This window comes from Amphiura filiformis, chromosome 14 (assembly GCF_039555335.1).
Source record: "Amphiura filiformis chromosome 14, Afil_fr2py, whole genome shotgun sequence".
Lineage (NCBI taxonomy): Eukaryota > Metazoa > Echinodermata > Ophiuroidea > Amphilepidida > Amphiuridae > Amphiura > Amphiura filiformis.
The window spans coordinates 3,277,648-3,296,898 of NC_092641.1; the positions used below are offsets into that span (position 1 = coordinate 3,277,648).

Below are 19,251 nucleotides of genomic sequence, written 5' to 3' on the forward strand. Positions count from 1 at the left end.
CACATGGGGCTAAATGTTGTCTGTACCTACCAAGTTTCATGCCCATACGACAGCTTTTAGTAATTTGACCTCAGATGACCCCTGGGAGGGGGCCCTGGGGTCAGATGACTTAACAAACATAAACTTCTTCTTGCCAGGACAGAACTACACCCACCCACCGAAGTTTGGGCCCTGTACGACCTATGATGGCCTCACATGACAGTTTTTAGTAATTTGACCTCAGATGACCCCTGGGAGGGGGACCCGGGGTCAGATGACTTAACGAACATAAACTTCTTCTTACCGGGACAGAACTACACCCACCCACCAAGTTTGGGCCCCGTACGACCTACAACGGCCTCACATTAGCAGTCACAGACAGACAAACAGACAGAGAGACAGAGAGACAGAGAGACAGAGAATAGCGTATTATTATATAGATTCTTTCTTTATTGAGGGTTATACTGCTTCAGTGACAAGCACTGCTTTTCAAGCAGGCCCTCATTGATACATGTTATATAGCAACAAAATATATTACGATACACAATATTTACAAAGTATCATACAGTATTTACAATATATTACAAATCAACTACAAGATAATTATAAATACCATGATTCAAAATACAGAAATACAATAATTATATTTATATATACAAAAATCAAGCAAGTAAATGAATAAAATATAGATAAAGACAGGCCTAAATTTCTTTAATTTTTGATTGAAATTGGCCTAAAGTCATATTTTCCATCTGAGCTCTTACTGTCGGTGGCAAAGAATTCCATGCATAGGCTGCCCTGACATGAAAAGTACGTTGACCTGAATTTGATTTAAATTTTGGTACAATCAATGTATTAGAAGTATGATTTCTAGTTATATGATTATGGTTATCATGAACAAAATCAAATTGAGAAGATAAGTATGATGGATATTCATTCTTTAAACATTTGAAAATAGTCATTAATAGAGTATTATGCCATCTTTGATCAAGTTTAACCCACTGCAATGTATTTATTAAATCATTAGTTGGTGTCCTTATATCTGCTGAGAGAATTATTCTAGCTAAATTATTATTAATAACAGTTGAATCAAATCAAGTTTCTTGGAGGAAATCCATTTTCATTTTGCACCATTTTTGGGTGTAGAAGAGGAGAATCAAGACACTGTAAAAACAAAGGATAACACTTAATAAACACTAAAATGGGTTTATATTTATATTCTACACATAAAGGTAACACTATAACACGTTTATAGAAGGATTTAGTGATGATCAGTGATATAAATGTGTTGGAGTGTATATATTTTATCACAAACACCCTATAACTGTGTTATAGTGTTAATCGTATGCAACACCTCATACTTTTATGTGTAAAATATCAAAATAAATGTGTTTTAGTGTTTATTAAGTGTTATCACTTGTTTTTTACAGTGTAGACGAGGAACAAGAAGAACTAACATATAAAATGCAAAAAGGAAACACAAAACATCAAAAAGATGGTCTCAAATGTTATGATCACAGTCATTTGTTTTGATTAAACATAATTGTGAAACTGCTGAAGCTTAACAATAACTCTTTTATTATTATTATTCATGGTTTATTCAAACACACTCGCAGCTAAAAGCTGAATTGCTGTGAAGCTCACATATAAAATATACAATATACAACACGCAATAAATATGAGATTAAAGAGCAAATAATAACACACATTTGACCGAATGGGCCAAACTCCCTCTCCAAACCAAATCCCAAGGTGGAAAAGTCCTCTTATAAAAGAGAGGACAAAAGACCCTAGAAAAGTTTGCAAAGAGGGGCCTAGTCCCCGGACAAAAACATAACCAATGAGCTGGCAATACAATCTAAAGCATAAATAAACACAATATTGCACATAAGTTAAAATTACATTGTTCAAATGACATATACCTCTTCATACTGAGGTGACAAAAAATGTGCATAAGTAAAAGGGAAATTTTCTTACCAATTAATCATTATTGAATTTTCATTCAAATTATTCATTACATTTTAGTTAATAACAATAATACACCAGCAGTTGCCATGACACTCATCTGGCAGTCATCAATATCGTTTTTGAATTGACCAATCACACGCTTCATCCCCCCTTCACCGTGCTGAGTCATTTAAGATTGATCTCAACTTTAAGTGGAATGAAACCAGATAGATCATTATGATATGTTTACCATACCAACAACATCCGTTCCAATTAATATCTTATTTTGATATATTGACATTGATGGAACATGGTGTGGATTTGGGGTATAAAAGTTTGTATTAAGAGAGCAGTGAATATTTAAAGTCATTTATGATTACTTTGTAGCTAATCTTGAAAGTGGAGAAACAGGTGTGGTCTGGCGGGCGGAGAGGAGTACGTTCTGATGAGGTGACATGTATGCTTCACTCTGGATAAGGTGACACACATACGCTCCGATTAGTTTTATCTCCATGTTCATCTGTCGTTGCAGGCCTATTCCAGTGATGAATTGAGCAATTAGTCTTCTGCACATGGGGCTATAACCAAATGTAAGGTTTACTTCTAACACAGAGCTTATAGAGAGTCCATGTTTAAGTTGGCCATTTGAGATCATATATCTCAAAGTTTCAACATGAATCCCCTGGGAATGCATGTATCTGTTACTACTGAAGTACTGAAGAGATGTTATCCTCCCTAACCATCATCTGCAACTGGCACTGATCTACTATTACCACTGTTATCTTAAATGAAAATAAAAAGCTTGGTTTTAATTATATTAACCTTATCTCACTGCTGGCCAGCATCACCTATGTGACCACAGGTTGGTGTGGCATGCGAGGGGTCCAAAGTTCGAATCCCAGGGATACCAAGTGACTTCTTTGTTCATCTTCTCTCCTTTTTCGTTTCTTCTTTCCCTGCCGATAGCAAAAAAACAACCTTGTGTTCAGTTAGGGTTAATAATATTTTATGATTTTGGCCAAAAAGTAGTTTTACCACTTTTCTGGTTCACAATGGTGTTGATGAATTATCTCACTCCGTCTCCATACATCACAGATGGTCTGACAATACTTGTAGTGACAATATGTTAAAATACTCCAGGGATTTCATGAAATAACAATTAGTGTTTAAACAATGCAAGTGTGATTGCAAGTAAGAGGAAGGAGGTTATGTTATAATATTTAAACCTTACTATGCTGAAACTAGAGTGCAAGTTGGACTTACATGTATATTTATGACCCACTAAAGATATTCTATGTTTCATGCCCTAATGCTTATTTGTGGATAAATTGGACTTCCATATATTGAAGGGGTGGGGATACAAGGAGGAGGGGGATATTACCTTGTCCATTTAAACATGTAGGTCATTTAAGAATATATGAGGGGTGGGGCAAGGGTCATAACTGCAAGGGGGACTTGGATATACATGTATAATTAATGTGTAAAGATACAACCAGAATGTGGTATATCTCATATAATTTGGGAGCATTTAAAAATGTGGTGTTCACACCCTTTAATCTTTAAAAATACTTCTTACAACTTACAAATAATTAGAAACAGGAAGCAAAATCATCACCTGAGAAAACATTGTTATAGGTTCTGTCATCAGTTGTTTCAAATTGGAGAACAATGGGGTCTTTGTTGAACCAGGGATATGAGAATCCCTGGCTGAACTTGGAAATTGGTGATTATTTGGCAATGATATTTCAAAAGGCAGACCTGATAAATGTTATTGTGTTGAGTGGTGTCATATAGAAATGTGACAGATTTCTTAACCAGTCATGGGCCAAAATGGTCAAACAAGTGCTAAAATGATGATTAGTAAAAGTCCTTTGTGGCTTTTGGAAAGAACATCAGACTTTGTATTAATATGGTACTAGTTTAAGAAGAGTAGGCAACAATTTTATAAACCTGAATTAGGGTAAAGTCACCCAATGTTTTGTTTTGTTTGTTTGGTAAGCATGCTTTCTAATACATGCCAAATATGACTGGGCCAATGTCGGGAAAGTCATCCAATTAGTTTTCTTTAAAACCATTTGTTGATATGGGACAGGATATAGTAAAAGTTAAGGGAAAATCTTTGAAATAGGCCCAATTAGGCTACCAAAGTATGAATTTGATAACCCTGCACCTATAAGCTCCTATAGTCCATATACCTTCCTCAAGTCAGTAATTTAGATATTGCTTTTTATTGTATCTTAAAACGTATAATGATATAAAAATACACATCTTCAGGAAGGAAATGATGCAAGGAATCCAACTAGCATAGATTCCTGCAAAAATGAGCATTTTTTGAGAAAATCACAAAATTTGATTTTACTTTACTGCCTCGAGGAAGGCATATGGACTATAGATGTATGTGTATACACTAGAATCCACAAACCGTCATCTGTCAGGGCACAGTTCTTTAACCCCAATACATTTGTACACTCATTGAATGACCTTTTAAAATTTGGGTACAAAAACTCATATTCTGCAACTTGAGGTCAAATTTTGCATTATGACTGTTTAATTGAGGTTATTGAACTATGCAATAGGGATGAGGTTATTGTGGTTCAAAGTGATAGTGAATAAGATAATATATACAAGTGTTAGTGATTACTGTCATCAGTAAGTGTTATACCAATTCATTTTGTGAATTAAATTACACCCGCATCTCTCTTCTAATGGAATCGTCTCTGATCTAGTTTACTTCTGACCTACATATCATTTTTAACAAAACATTTTTTTTATAGATTTGCCAACAGCACTTTATAATCAAGTGGGCCGGGAGATGGATAAAACAATGTAGTCTTATAGTATAATGGTCATTTTGGAAGTGGGTCAGTCATCATTGACAGTGGGACGATTTTGCTAATTTTGCCCTTCTTGAAAATGTTGCCCAGTATACGCCAATGTGTTGAGATATAGCAAAAATACATGTAGTGTTGCACAGGCTCTGTGCTGGACTCTTTCAAAACAAGCTCGCTGAATCAGTGGCGATGCTACGGGGGTGGGGGTGGGCATGGGAGAAAATGCCCCAGACAGAAGCTCTGCCCCTCAATTCCCCCCAGAAAAATTGAAAAGAGAGGTGAAAAGCCACTTTTTAGCCAAAATTAGGTGAAAATGCCCCCCCCTCCCCATTCGGAGGATCTTCCCACCTTTTGCCTCCCCCAGCAAAACATTTCTGGCACCGCCACTGCACTGGATATGCTTGCTGCTTGCTTCATTCACTGTTTAGTTTGTGCATAGAGCTAGTTCTACACTAGTGCACTAAGCATGCTAAGTGCTTTGTAAATCTTTTTCAGCAGAAATTGATAGCCATATTTCAAAAAACTAGTTTTTGTCATAACCACAGTTCAAAATGAAACGGAACAAAGGAGCGCATCAACTCAGGTGTGTTTGACAGAAACAAATTAACAAACAATAAAATACAAGCTATAGAAGTGTAAATTGCAACTTCTCAAACCTGCGGGTTATCTCTGCAATATCGTGTGTCTTTCATGGAATCCACATACGTAGTGAATGTGTGTATTCACCTCCAGAGAGTTCAAGTCAGATCTATAACATTTGTCTTTGCAATTTATCATTTGACTGCGAGTCTCATCACATACCAGAAAGAAAAAGAATCGCACAACGGTACGACTTTCACGAAATTAGCCACCATCGTGTTCTGTGATACCCGCATCATACATGTTCAAAAGAATACAAACAGCATTCTATCAAAACTAGCAAATGCCTCAACATAACACCATAGGGAGATACGGAGCATTTTGCATCAGGTTGTGTTACCATGGTAACCACATCTCTCATCCATTTCCATCAGCCATGTTTTTTGTGCCCAGTCAGCTGCTCCTATTTTGCAAGCTTTTAGCCCCAAGCAAGATGTGGCATCAGTCTTTTGTAGTAATTTGGTAATTTAAGGGCTGGGGTATGAACGTTTGGACAATATTTATTGTGGGACATTAGAGCACATCAGACATATCGAATTGCATTCTGAATACGAAGAATGTCCTTCTGATATCAAATAATTTTGATTTCTTGAAATTCGCAACGTAATACACATTTTATGGCAAATCATTAAAAATTGATATTTTTGATATTTTACAGTACTTGAGTAAACTTTATAAATCTGATGATTTATACTTAAAGTGTATGTAGGTGGGATGAAAAGCCGACGATCAATTGAAAATTTTGACTTTTTCAGTATTGAAGATATGGATTTTTTTCCCAAAACACCCACAAAAAATTAGGTCTTTTGGGGAAAAAAATCCATATCTTCAATATGAAAGGTCAAAATTTTCAATTGATCGTCGGCTTTTCCTCCCAGCTACATACACTTTAAGAATATATCATTAGATTTATGAAATTTACTTCGAGGACTGTTATATATCAAAATTTGAAAAATATCAATTTTTATATTTTGTCATAAAATTTGTATTATATCGTGATTTTCAAAAAATATAAAATATTTGATATCAGAAAGACATGCTTCGTATTCAGAATGCAATTCTATACGTCTGAGGTGCTCTCATGTCCCACAAAAAATACTGTCGAAACGCCATAAACGCTCATTTTAGATCCCTTAAGTGCATAACCCCTAATCTCAACCTCCCCAGACACTAAGATAGTTAACACACAGGCAGTAGCATAAATGACTTTACACTCCTAGTTTCATCATTGTATATTCATTAGATGATTTAGATCACATATCTCTCTATCTCAGTATCAGTGTGTCTTCCGATATCGATGTTGTCAATAGAGTCTACAGTCATATTTGTTATGATAATTCTACCTAACTTACGTGAAACAACTTTTCCCTCTTATGTTTACATCAAATATTTTTCCTTCTATTTTCATCTTCATCATTGTTTTTTTCATGTTTTTTGTCATTTGAAATAAGAAGGTGATGCTAAGATATATGCTAATTTGTAGCTAATTCTTGATAAGTTGCTATCTTTAGTGGATAGCATTATGCACCACTTCAATGTGTTGCTATATTCAGATTCAAGTCCACTATGGTATTTTGTTATCTTCAGTAGATAGCATATCGGATCATTTTGTTATATTGCTATAATTATCTTCATTTTTTATGGCTACTTTCATCATTCAAAAAAGCAACTTTGAGGACTATCTGGGAAATAAAACAAATAAACCGACTAAATTTTGCAATCTATAGTATTGTTAAAGGTTAATAAAAAGGCTATGATGATGATCACTGCATATTTGGAATTGGCATTGTATTTACATGGTGACATGCAACACATTTACCCACAGACAGGTGGCATAGGATAACTGAGAATATACAATGAGAACTTGAATGTCAGCCTCCAGTATTGCTGCACCATCCAATGTAATTATTATCATTCATTTATAAGCATAATAACCATGTCATTTATTCACAAAGAAAGAATAGAAAACATACTTCAGTCTCAAAACTCCAGTCATGTTTTATTTTGAGGATTAATTATATTTGGGGAAAATAAAAATTGAATGTTTTTGGGTTTTCATAATATAAAAGTCAGTTCAATGACTTCCATTTGCCTTTTCAGCATTATCATAACACATTCTGAGGGTCAAATAGAAAAGGAAATGCTAGCAAATAGATGTCACAGAACTAAGCCTTTACTATGAGACTATTTCTTTTCTCATATGCATGCATATTAAATAATTACAGGAATGCTTATTACATTATAGCATAGACTATTTTTGATAATCCATGATTATACCCAAAATCTATCCTGAGGGTCAAATAGAAAAGGAATGCTGGCAAATAGATGGCAAAGAACTGTACATCTCCTAATGCTAGAATTACAGAAATTATGCTTTTTTTTCACTATACCCAAAATGTACGGAGATTATGATCTAATGCCTACCACAGAACTTATGCTCAAGCAATGATGCTACTTGCATATGAAAGTTGTATAAATTAAGGAATGCTTATCAAGTTATATAAATTTGCATATTTTTCTTGTTACCAAGGTTACCGCTTATAGCAACATTTCATAAAACAAGTGAGGATAGTCTGTTTGTGCATCGTTTCCTCCAGTGAGCATCGTTTGTTTGTGCATCGTTTTCTCCAGGCATATTTTTGTCAAGTTTATTTAATAACAAACACAGGAACAGAACCACTTGAAAATCAGACTTAAAGAGCTCAATTTGGGGAACGTTATGTTATTGCAGCAGGTCTTGTCTTTTCCTTCATACATCTGATTTTACTGTACTGAAATGAAACAGCTTTATGCCTAAATTCGGTTTGCCAATCTAGGGAATCTAATTTAGTTTGGGATAGTTCAGACATTGTGTACAAATTAAAGCTGCCTTTTTTTTTCATGTTTTTTTTGTTTTTTTTTTTTTTGTTTTTTTGTTTGTTTTTTTTTGCTACATGTATTAAAGCTGAAAAAGTACTATAAACTAAAATCTTGGAAAAAAGTCCTTGGAACACTTGGTACACTCTGTCAAAATTCTGTGCAGAATTTCACATGATCATGGAAATGACGTATATTTTGCCTGGGAACAAGCATGACATCTACAACAATGATTTACCCTTCCCTCTCCTCATCAATCAATGTTGGAACACATTGGGAAACCGCTGAAGACATTGGCATTTCTCAACATTGAACGAGGGAGAGGGGATGAGAGTTTTCCATTATTTACACGCAAGCGTTCCAAGACTTTTTACGATGATTGTAAGTTAGGTGACGGTATTTACATGGAAACAAATGACACATTGTCTCTACTATACACTACCTTACACTTTTCTCACAAGTACTATAAACCAAGTTAGGTGAAGGTATTGTCTCTACTATACACTACCTTACACTTTTCTCACAAGTACTATAAACCAAGTTAGGTGAAGGCATTGTCTCTACTATACACTACCTTACACTTTTCTCACAAGTACTATAAACCAAGTTAGGTGAAGGCATTGTCTCTACTATACACTACCGTACACATTTCTCACAAGTACTATAAACCAAGTCAGGTGAAGGTATTGTCTCTACTATACACTACCTTACACTTTTCTCACAAGTACTATAAACCAAGTTAGGTGAAGGCATTGTCTCTACTATACTCTACCTTACACTTTTCTCACAAGTACTATAAACCAAGTTAGGTGAAGGTATTGTCTCCACTATACACTACCTTACACTTTTCTCACAAGTACTATAAACCAAGTTAGGTGAAGGTATTGTCTCTACTATTCACTACCTTACACTTTTCTTACAAGTACTATAAACCAAGTTAGGTGAAGGTATTGTCTCTACTATACACTACCTTACACTTTTCTCACAAGTACTATAAACCAAGTTAGGTGAAGGTATTGTCTCTACTCTACACTACCTTACACTTTTCTCACAAGTACTATAAACTGTTAGGTGAAGGCATTGTCTCTACTATACACTACCTTACACTTTTCTCACAAGTACTATAAACCATGTTAGGTGAAGGTATTGTCTCTACTATACACTACCTTACACTTTTCTCACAAGTACTATAAACCAAGTTAGGTGAAGGTATTATCTCTACTATACACTACCTTACACTTTTCTCACACACACTATAAACCAAGTTAGGTGAAGGTATTGTCTCTACTCTACACTACCTTACACTTTTCTCACAAGTACTATAAACCAAGTTAGGTGAAGGCATTGTCTCTACTATACACTACCTTACACTTTTCTCACAAGTACTATAAACCAAGTTAGGTGAAGGTATTGTCTCTACTCTACACTACCTTACACTTTTCTCACAAGTACTATAAACCAAGTTAGGTGAAGGCATTGTCTCTACTATACACTACCTTACACTTTTCTCACAAGTACTATAAACCAAGTTAGGTGAAGGTATTGTCTCTACTATACACTACCTTACACTTTTCTCACAAGTACTATAAACCAAGTTAGGTGAAGGTATTGTCTCTACTATACACTACCTTACACTTTTCTCACAAGTACTATAAACCAAGTTAGGTGAAGATATTGTCTCTACTATACACTACCTTACACTTTTCTCACAAGTACTATAAACCAAGTTAGGTGAAGGTATTGTCTCTACTATACACTACCTTACACTTTTCTCACAAGTACTATAACCAAGTTAGGTGAAGATATTGTCTCTACTATACAAGAGGGTATCAAAAAGTTTTTGAAATCACCCAGAAGTGAAGCAGCTATATAGTTTTGTCAGTGTAATCACTGGTCTTTATGTACATTAACCCTAACAAATAGATAACAGACTGCGTACAAGCAATCGAAGTTCCAAAAACTCCCTATAATGAGGGCCAATTGTTCATGAAATGCGACAGGCAAATCTGCTATGCACGTACCGCATATTTTGGTCCATCGCATAATCGCGGAGACATGTAACGCTCTATTGCGTATATACAGTGCTGGCATGATTGTTAGACACACGGCACAATCGAACAATCAGACCTCATGAATATGCGGGGACTCACAGCATGCAATGCATGGGGACTTTGACTGTTGATACGTACTCTGTAGTACTCTGTGATGGTACAAAGTCATACTCCAAACAAGCTCATCTGTCAGTACACAGTTCTATAACCCCAATATGCATGTACACTCATTAATGATCTTTGGGTACACAACCTCATGCTAAATTAGTTTGTCAATTTGGACCTGTTATTAGTTTTGAAGGGTGTTGATCTATGTCATTGGATGGCGGTTATTAAGCATGCATTCATGAATATTCATTTTCCAATGACTTCTGACAACTGGACAGAACCAGACAGTGATTTCATTCCATAAGGTTTTCCTCCTCCATGTATTTTTTATTTCAAGTTGTTTCTTTTGTCCAATTTGACTGAAGGAGTTATTACAGTAGCTACATTTATAAGGTTTTTCCCCTCTATGGTTTCTGCTCTCTCTATCTTCATGTCACAAATGACACAAATTTGACGGTAGGACTTGTCACAGTAGCTACATTTAGGGGATTTTCTCCTCAGAATGTATCTTTTCATGTTTGTTCTTGCTGCCCATATGACTGAAGGACTTGTTACAGTAGCTACATTTCTGAGGTTTTTCTCCTCTGTGTATCTTTTCATGTCGATTCTTGTTGCTCATTTGACTGAAGGACTTGTTACAGTAGCTACATTTATAAAGTTTTTCTCCTCTAAGTATCTTTTCATGTTGATTCTTACAGCCCATTTGACTAAAGGACTTATTACAGTAGCTACATTTATAAGGTTTTTCTCTATGTAACCTTTCATGTTGATTCTTGCTGTCTATTCGACTGAAGGACTCATTACAGTAGCTACATTTGTAAGGGTTTTCTCCTTTATGTATCTTTTCATGTCGATTCTTGTCACTCATTTGACTGAAGGACTTGTTACAGTAGCTACATTTATAAGGTTTTACCCCTCTATGTATATTTTCATGTCGATTCTTGTTGCTCATTTGACTGAAGGACTTGTTACAGTAGCTACATTTATAAGGTTTTACCCCTCTATGTATATTTTCATGTCGATTCTTGTTGCTCATTTGACTGAAGGACTTGTTACAGTAGCTACATTTATAAAGTTTTTCTCCTCTATGTATCTTTTCATGTTGATTCTTACAGCCCATTTGACTAAAGGACTTATTACAGTAGCTACATTTATAAGGTTTTTCTCCTCTATGTAACCTTTCATGTTGATTCTTGCTGTCTATTCGACTGAAGGACTTATTACAGTAGCTACATTTATAAGGTTTTTCTCCTCTATGTAACCTTTCATGTTGATTCTTGCTGTCTATTCGACTGAAGGACTTATTACAGTAGCTACATTTATAAGGTTTTTCTCCTCTATGTAACCTTTCATGTTGATTCTTGCTGTCTATTTGACTGAAGGACTTGTTACAGTAGCTACATTTATAAGTTTTTTCTCCTCTATGTATCTTTTCGTGTTGATTCTTGTCACCCATTTGACTGAAGGGCTTATTACAGTAGCTACATTTATGAGGTTTTTCTCCTCTATGTATCTTTTCATGTTGATTCTTGTTGCCCATTTGACTAAAGGACTTATTACAGTAGCTACATTTATAAGGTTTTTCTTCTCTATGTAACCTTTCATGTTGATTCTTGCTGTCTATTCGACTGAAGGACTTATTACAGTAGCTACATTTATAAGGGTTTTCTCCTTTATGTATCTTTTCATGTCGATTCTTATGTCCCATTTGACTGAAGGACTTGTTACAGTAGCTACATTTATAAGGTTTTTCTCCTCTGTGTATCTTTTCATGTTTATTCTTGTCACCCATATGAATGAAAGACTTATTACAGTAGCTACATTTATAAGGTTTTTCTCCTCTATGTATCTTTTCATGTCGATTCTTGTCACCCATTCTACTGAAGGACTTATTACAGTAGCTACATTTACAAGGTTTTTCTCCTCTATGTTTCATTTCATGTCGATTCTTGTCACTCATTTGACTGAAGGACTTATTACAGTAGCTACATTTATAAGGTTTTTCTCCTCTATGTATCATTTCATGTTTATTCTTATTACCCATTTGATTGAAGGACTTATTACAGTAGCTACATTTATAAGGTTTTTCTCCTCTATGTATCTTTTCATGTCGATTCTTGTTGCTCATTCCACTGAAGGATTTATTACAGTAGCTACATTTATAGGTTTTTTCTCCTATATGTATCTTTTCATGTTGATTCTTATTTCCCATATGACTGAAAGATTTGTTACAGTAGCTACATTTATAAGGTTTTTCTCTTTGTATCTTTTCATGTTGATTCTTGTTGTTCGGTGTTGCTTGCATTTGAGTTTTGTCATCTCTTGGTTTATTTTTCTTAGCACAAGTTACAGTAAATGTCCCCAGATCTGACTTATGATTCCTCCAGGGGAGAGTAGCACATCTTGCTTTGGGTGGTAAATGAGGATTGCTATACCAGTATGGTGTTATTGTCAACTTATGATGACGAAGATGAGATAAATAACGAGGGATGCTGTTGATGAACCTCCTCTTACAATACTTGCAAACAGGGTCATTCAGCAAATCCCACTGCCGTTTTGGTCGTCGACTTGACATTGTATCTGTGTGAGATAGAAAAATGATATATTTTCAATAATTTATAAAGTGATGTACGTATATTTAGACACAATATAAGTTACATACATGTATGTTGTATATTGCTGCAATTCCAAGTGAGAGACTCATCAACAGTGATAACAAGAAATCTGATAGATGACACTTTTAAAATTGATTCATTATCAATATATATGGTTGTGTTTGGGAACACCCAATTACTAAATCTGTTCTTAAAAACCATATATTTGATTATAGACGATTTCCGTAATTGACCACTTTGTCGCCGTTGGCGGCATTTGACTCTGCTAACTCCAGTTTAGCGGAGCAGAAACACTGAAAGCGAGGCCAAAGATCAAATTACATACTCCCAATTATGCAAAGTTAATTTGCTAAGTAACTATAAGGACTATTTAGCTGAGACTAGATACATAATGTAGTACAAGCACAATAGAAGTATATTATGTTTAGCATTTTGCTAATTTTAATCTGCATAATTAATTAGGGTTAATTTCTTGAAAAAAATAAAATGAACTCTATTTAATTCTGCAGATTAAAATTAGCAAAATGCTAAACGTAATACTTCTATTTTACTTATACTACATTATGTACCAAGTTTCAGCTAAATAGTCCTTATAGTTATTTAGCAAATTAACTTTGCATAAAAGAACCATATTGTGATCTATTCGTAAGTTTGAGATTTCACATAACTTGAGATTTATTGTTTTGATAAAGTAAGGATAAAACTTATACGAAGCCAAAAGGTTGGTATCGTCTGCGGAAATTATAAATTTGAAAAAATTAGAGTAGTAGACAATGTCATTCAGATATAAAATAAAAGTAAAGGGCCTAAGATTGATCCTTGTGGAATGAACTAGAGATGATTTAGCATTATTAAAAGAACCATATTGTGATCTATTCGTAAGATAGTTCCTGAACCACTCAAAGGCAATGCTATGTACACTGCAATGTGTTAGTTTCGAGAGAAGAGAGGTCCAGGAAGATGCCAACAGTGTGCTGGTTACTATTTAAATCAGAAACTATTTTGTTGTACGCCTCCAAAGTAGCATTTTTTTTTACATTTTTTCCATTTTTTTTATCACCCTTGGTACAAAAGTCTATTGTTCACCCATTATTTTTTTTTCACCACACTGCGTCTACCGACAGCCTTTGAACCAATGGCCATGATGGGGGTATTTTTGAAGGTACAAGTACAAATGGTTATAATTATAAAAGAAAGAATATAAGAAACATGAACACTAATGGTTGCAAGGGCTTGACTGAACATCTTACTCATGATACTAGAAAACAAAGAGCAGGAGTGATACGGTTCTTACATTATGCAGACTGCAGACTGGCAGACTGGATTGTTGCATGTTCATGAAATACTTTCCATCATTATAAAACTTTTTTTTTTTTTTACAACAGTTGCTGTGTAAACAGGTACATCCCAATGTCATACTTAATAAGTGAATGTATTCAATTCAATTATTTAAGGGGGGACTACACCCCTGCCCAATTTTGTGCCTATTTTTGCATTTTTCTCAACAATTATAGCGCAATGGTGACAAGTAAGATATGTATATTATAGGGGCAAGGACTACAACTACTGCACTGGAAATTTTATTTCAGCACAGACAACAGTTGTGGAGTTACAGTCAAAAATTAGGGAAAACCAATAAAATGCAAAAAATAGGCACAAAATTGGCCAGGGGTGTAGTACCACCTTAACAAAATACCCTATTGTATTGAGCAATATAATGGGTTGACCCTCATCCTCTTGTGATCCTAGTATTATAATAGCGGTGTATTTGGGGGAGCTGGAGGGGGGGTAAGTTTTGTTTGAAAGATAATAGTGTCACTAGGATCCACAACATGCTCATCTATCAGGGGCACAGTTCTTTAACCCCAATACATTTGTACATTCATGGAATGACCTGTCAAAATATGGGAATAAAAACTCATACTCTGCAACTTCAGGTCAAATTTTGCACTATGATTGTTTAATTCAGGTTATTGGACTATGCCATTGGGATGCGGTCATTGTGGTCCATAGTGTGTGGTGGCCTAGATTTATGATAAATAGGATTGAAAGTGGTTGTCAAATCTTAGTGTTAGTGACAGACTTTTTATTGGATGTAAAATATTTGATGTAACATATCTACCGTATATCTATTCCCATTCTATTTCCAGTAATGTTTAGGGGCTGTGCAATAATTATGAGGCCCCCAGTGGGGGGGTTAAATTTTTTTAAACGGCTCGCCAAAAATTGCTTGGCCCCACCCTCTCGGCCCACCAAAAATTCTTTGCCCCCCCCCCTGCACATGCCAAATTTTTGGGATCCCAATTTACAAACCTTAAATGGTCTTGATAAATGTTGCGAGCGCAGCGAGCAGGACAATTTGCATAAAAGCGTTTCAGTACTGTTTTCCTAAGCCTTTTTAGCGTGTTTTATTTAAAAGACGCCCCATGAATGTGTGCCAAAAATCGCTTGCCCCCCCTTTCGGCTTGCCAAAAATTGCTTCCACCCCTTGCCAAAAATTTCTTGCCCCCTCCAATTTTACCCTCCCCCACGAATGTTTGATGACGTAAAATCGATAATAATATTTCTACCAGATATTATACGTAACATATTATCGATTTTACATCAGACATTTTTTGTCTCACTTATAGCATGCTTATAGTCGGCTGGTTCATTTTGCATACCTGCATACTGCATATTTTTAGAGTTTCTTAGTGGCGAGTATATTAAAGCTACATTATTTGGAGAGCATGTTTTGGTGATGTTGGTGCGAACTTTGTGGTGATGGCGTTTATGGAGAGGGGTGGATGGGTGTGTATGCACTTCCATTTAATTTCTTGATATTTTTCATTTTTATAGGTTAATGAGTGTTATGTTTTAACTTCGATAATATACATTGGAGAAAAAAAGAACCCAAGATATGTAGTAGATGCACTGTCACCTTAACAGTTTCACTGGACCTCCCCAAGGCTACATATGATCATTAATCAAACCATGATCAAACAACTGTGATCAAACTTACAAACACTTTCCTCTAAACCACATGTGTATGGTTTATCTACCATTTCGTTTTTGTATTAAAATGTATCATTGCAAACAAGCAATGTATTGTATCATTTGTTCTCAACTATAAAACAGGAAGTAACTTTACTGTGGCACCATTTTGGGCCAAAAAAATCAATGTTTTGGTTCTCGTACCCTCCCTCCTCAATTTCTGAGATTTGTCAGATTGTTTTTATTTTTAGTTTCTAGATTTTTCAAATATTTTGGAATGCTTTAGGAAAACTTCATACATAGACCTAAGTAAGTTTATTAATATTAAAGTAACAAGAATCACTTCCAAGTCTTTTCTAAGGGGTTTATCCCTCATAATCACATGTTTGAGAAGAGAAAAGAAAAGGGACCTTCCTAATAAAGGACTTTCCTAAAGACTAGGAATAGATTCAAACTACTAACAATGCAAATTTTACATTGAAAAAAAACCTACCTCATCATGCAGTTCATGAATACTCCTCCATGTATAAAATTACCATACCTCAACCCTGCGTAGGCCTATGATACTAAGTTTAAATTATACGACTCCCCCAATACCGCTTCACCAAATGTTTAGGGTTCAGGTTATATATTTTGAACTCAAACTATTTCCAATATTGGCATGTTTTTTAGATGTCTTTATGGTGTCAGGTCATAGCTCAAAAATATGGATTTCATATTATGTCCCATCATTCAGTGGGACATTCCACTTGTAACTGTAGTACATATAAAGCATAGATCATTCAAAGATACGGTAGGCATTATGGGATATGATGTCACAAATCTACACTCATAATTGAAATAAACAATGTGTATATTTTGGAGAATATTTTGCCAAGCCATGTGCTAAATGAAATAGTTTATGTTAAGGTGATGCTGACTGAATCATTTAAGATTGAATGTTTTTCCAAATTGAGATGCAGACACCTAGAAAATTAATTCACACCCATAACACAAAGCTCCAGCATTGCACAGTCATCCAATCTAATTTATAGCATCTCTCGCAAATTTTGAGATGTCTGCCCAGGGTCAAACAAAAGTGTTTATATCATAGGGCCTATGTGTTTATATTTTGTTTACGATATATGCCCAATCTTGCAACATTTGATGCTTACAACTCGCCACTAAGAAACTCTAGAAATATGCAGTATGCAGGTATGCAAAACGAACCTGTCGTGCTTATAGGGTCCTTCACACCAATTTTTATGAACCTGCAACAATCTGTGGTAATTTGAGCCTGTATGACCCTGACATGACCTTGATAATTTTTGTCCACCATTAGGGGTAGTTCTAACCTGACGTTACTACCACTAGTATACCAAATGGTATATTTTGATTCTCATATTCTAACCCAGTCTGCCACAGTCTGCAGTCTGCCAGTCTGCATATTAGGCCAAGGAAAGTCGATTTTGAGTTTCCCGTCACCCGCCCTCACTTCATTTTCTGACCCTCACTTGAATTCATTATTGTGATTTTCCAAAAAATACCGATAAAAACTGGTTATATTTGCAAACAAAATTATGAATATCCCTTTATTTTTTGTGGAAAAATCAAAATCAAAACATGCATTTTGCTGTCAACCTTGCAGACTCTTTTTAATATACTTTTGAATCTCATTTGGGCTAAACATCCATCTTCAAGTGAGTGAGCGGCAAATAACAACGCATTTTACATGCGTGTTTGGTCATATAATGAAAGGCAGAAAAATAATGAATAATGAATAATGAAAAAGTTACCTCACTTGTTTTCAGAAATTATGTGACGGGAAACTCAAAATTGACTGTTAGGGGCCTTAATGTAAGAACCGGGAGTGATACAAGTGTCTTTATCCAATAAATGGAAAGAAATCCAACATTTGTCCATTGTTTGCATGTTTCCTAACTAAAAATATTTAAAATACACATACCTGTGTGTGATGGAATATTAGACGTCCATATTGCAGTGATGCAGTCTCTCTCTCCTTCACTATGCTCTCTAGACGTCCATATTGCAGTCTCTCTCTCCTTCACTATCTATCAGTGACTGGCCTAAATACATGTAACACTGGCTTAATGTGTGATGGAATATTAGACGTCCATATTGCAGTCTCTCTCCTTCACTATCTATGTTCTCTATCAGTAACTGGCCTAAATACATGTATCACTGGCTTAATGCCAGCACTGACCCAGAGGTCATGCAGAAGGGACAGTCAAGGTTCCTCCAATACAAAAAAAAGTTGCGTTTATGGGGCCAGTTTTTCATTTAATGTTGATTCCTTGTCACATTATTGAAGCATTATCTCCACATAGAGAGTATAGTATTGACAGTATTCCTTTTGAAAATATGGATTTTGCTATCTAATTATTAAAGCCTGATTCAGAACAAAATGTATCTCTTGCAATTTTGGGAGCATTTGAAAAAGTGGTATTAAAGTTTCCTTTGATCATTAAAAATACCTCTTTCAATGTACAATTAATTTAAAACAGGAAGCAAAATCAGCACCCTGATAAAATCTGAGACAAATATACCTGATAAATATTATTATAGCTTCTGTCATCAGTTGATTCAAATTGGTGAACAATGGGGAGTTTGTTGAACTTAGAAATAGAAGAAAAACATTTTAATGATATAACAAAAAATAGTTATTTTGTCTTTTCATATAGAAATGTGACAGATTTCTTATGGGCCTTGTACCAAAATGGTCAAACATGTTCTAAAATGATGATTCTTAAAGTTCTATGTGGGTTTTTGGAAAGAGCATCAGACTTTGTCATCATTCTGTATTAACATGATTAATTATGATATAAAGAGTTGCCAATAATTTGAAGCCAGAATCTCAGGTCAAATTACATAATTTTCCGTAACCATGCTTTCTAAAATATGCCAAAAATCAGTGGGACCAATGCCAGGAAAGTCACCCAATGTGCTTATACATGGGACAGGATATGGTAAAAAGACTCATGGAAAAATCTTTGAATTCACCCAATTGGGCTACCAAATTATGAATTTGATTAACCCTGTGCCTAGATGTGTGTGTATAGTGAATATGGTACAATGTGCATAGTGATTACCATGATTACTGTCATCAGTAAGTGTTATACCAATTCATTTTATGAATTGAATTACACCTGTATCTCTCTTCTAATGGAATTGTCTCTGATCTAGTTTTCTTCTGACCTACATATCATTTTAAACAAAAAACATTGTTTTGTTTTTAGATTTGCCAACAGCACT

The 19,251-nt window shown here is 35.0% G+C and overlaps 1 protein-coding gene across 1 annotated transcript; it reads right to left on the minus strand.

The window, feature by feature from the left end:
• Nucleotides 1–2,661: 2,661 nt before the first annotated feature.
• On the minus strand, nucleotides 2,662–18,033 carry LOC140170541 (uncharacterized). Its single transcript, XM_072193890.1, has 3 exons — nucleotides 17,945–18,033; nucleotides 11,525–12,991; nucleotides 2,662–2,708 (listed from the first exon to the last, which is right to left on the minus strand). Exons 2-3 carry the CDS (start codon nucleotides 12,984–12,986, stop codon nucleotides 2,662–2,664), a joined length of 1,509 nt encoding a protein of 502 aa, XP_072049991.1. The 5' UTR covers nucleotides 12,987–12,991; nucleotides 17,945–18,033.
• Between the last annotated feature and the right edge of the window lie 1,218 nt (nucleotides 18,034–19,251).

What these genes read in the sequence shown, in the direction of transcription:
- LOC140170541 (XM_072193890.1), bottom strand. Translation starts at nt 12,986, where the DNA reads ATGTCAAGTCGACGACCAAAACGGCAGTGGGATTTGCTGAATGACCCT. An exon ending in GTCCTTTAGTCAAATGGGCT is followed by an intron (nt 2,709 to 11,524) that starts GTAAGAATCAAC and finishes TTTTCATTTAAG; the next exon opens with ATAACAGTGGTAATAGTAGA.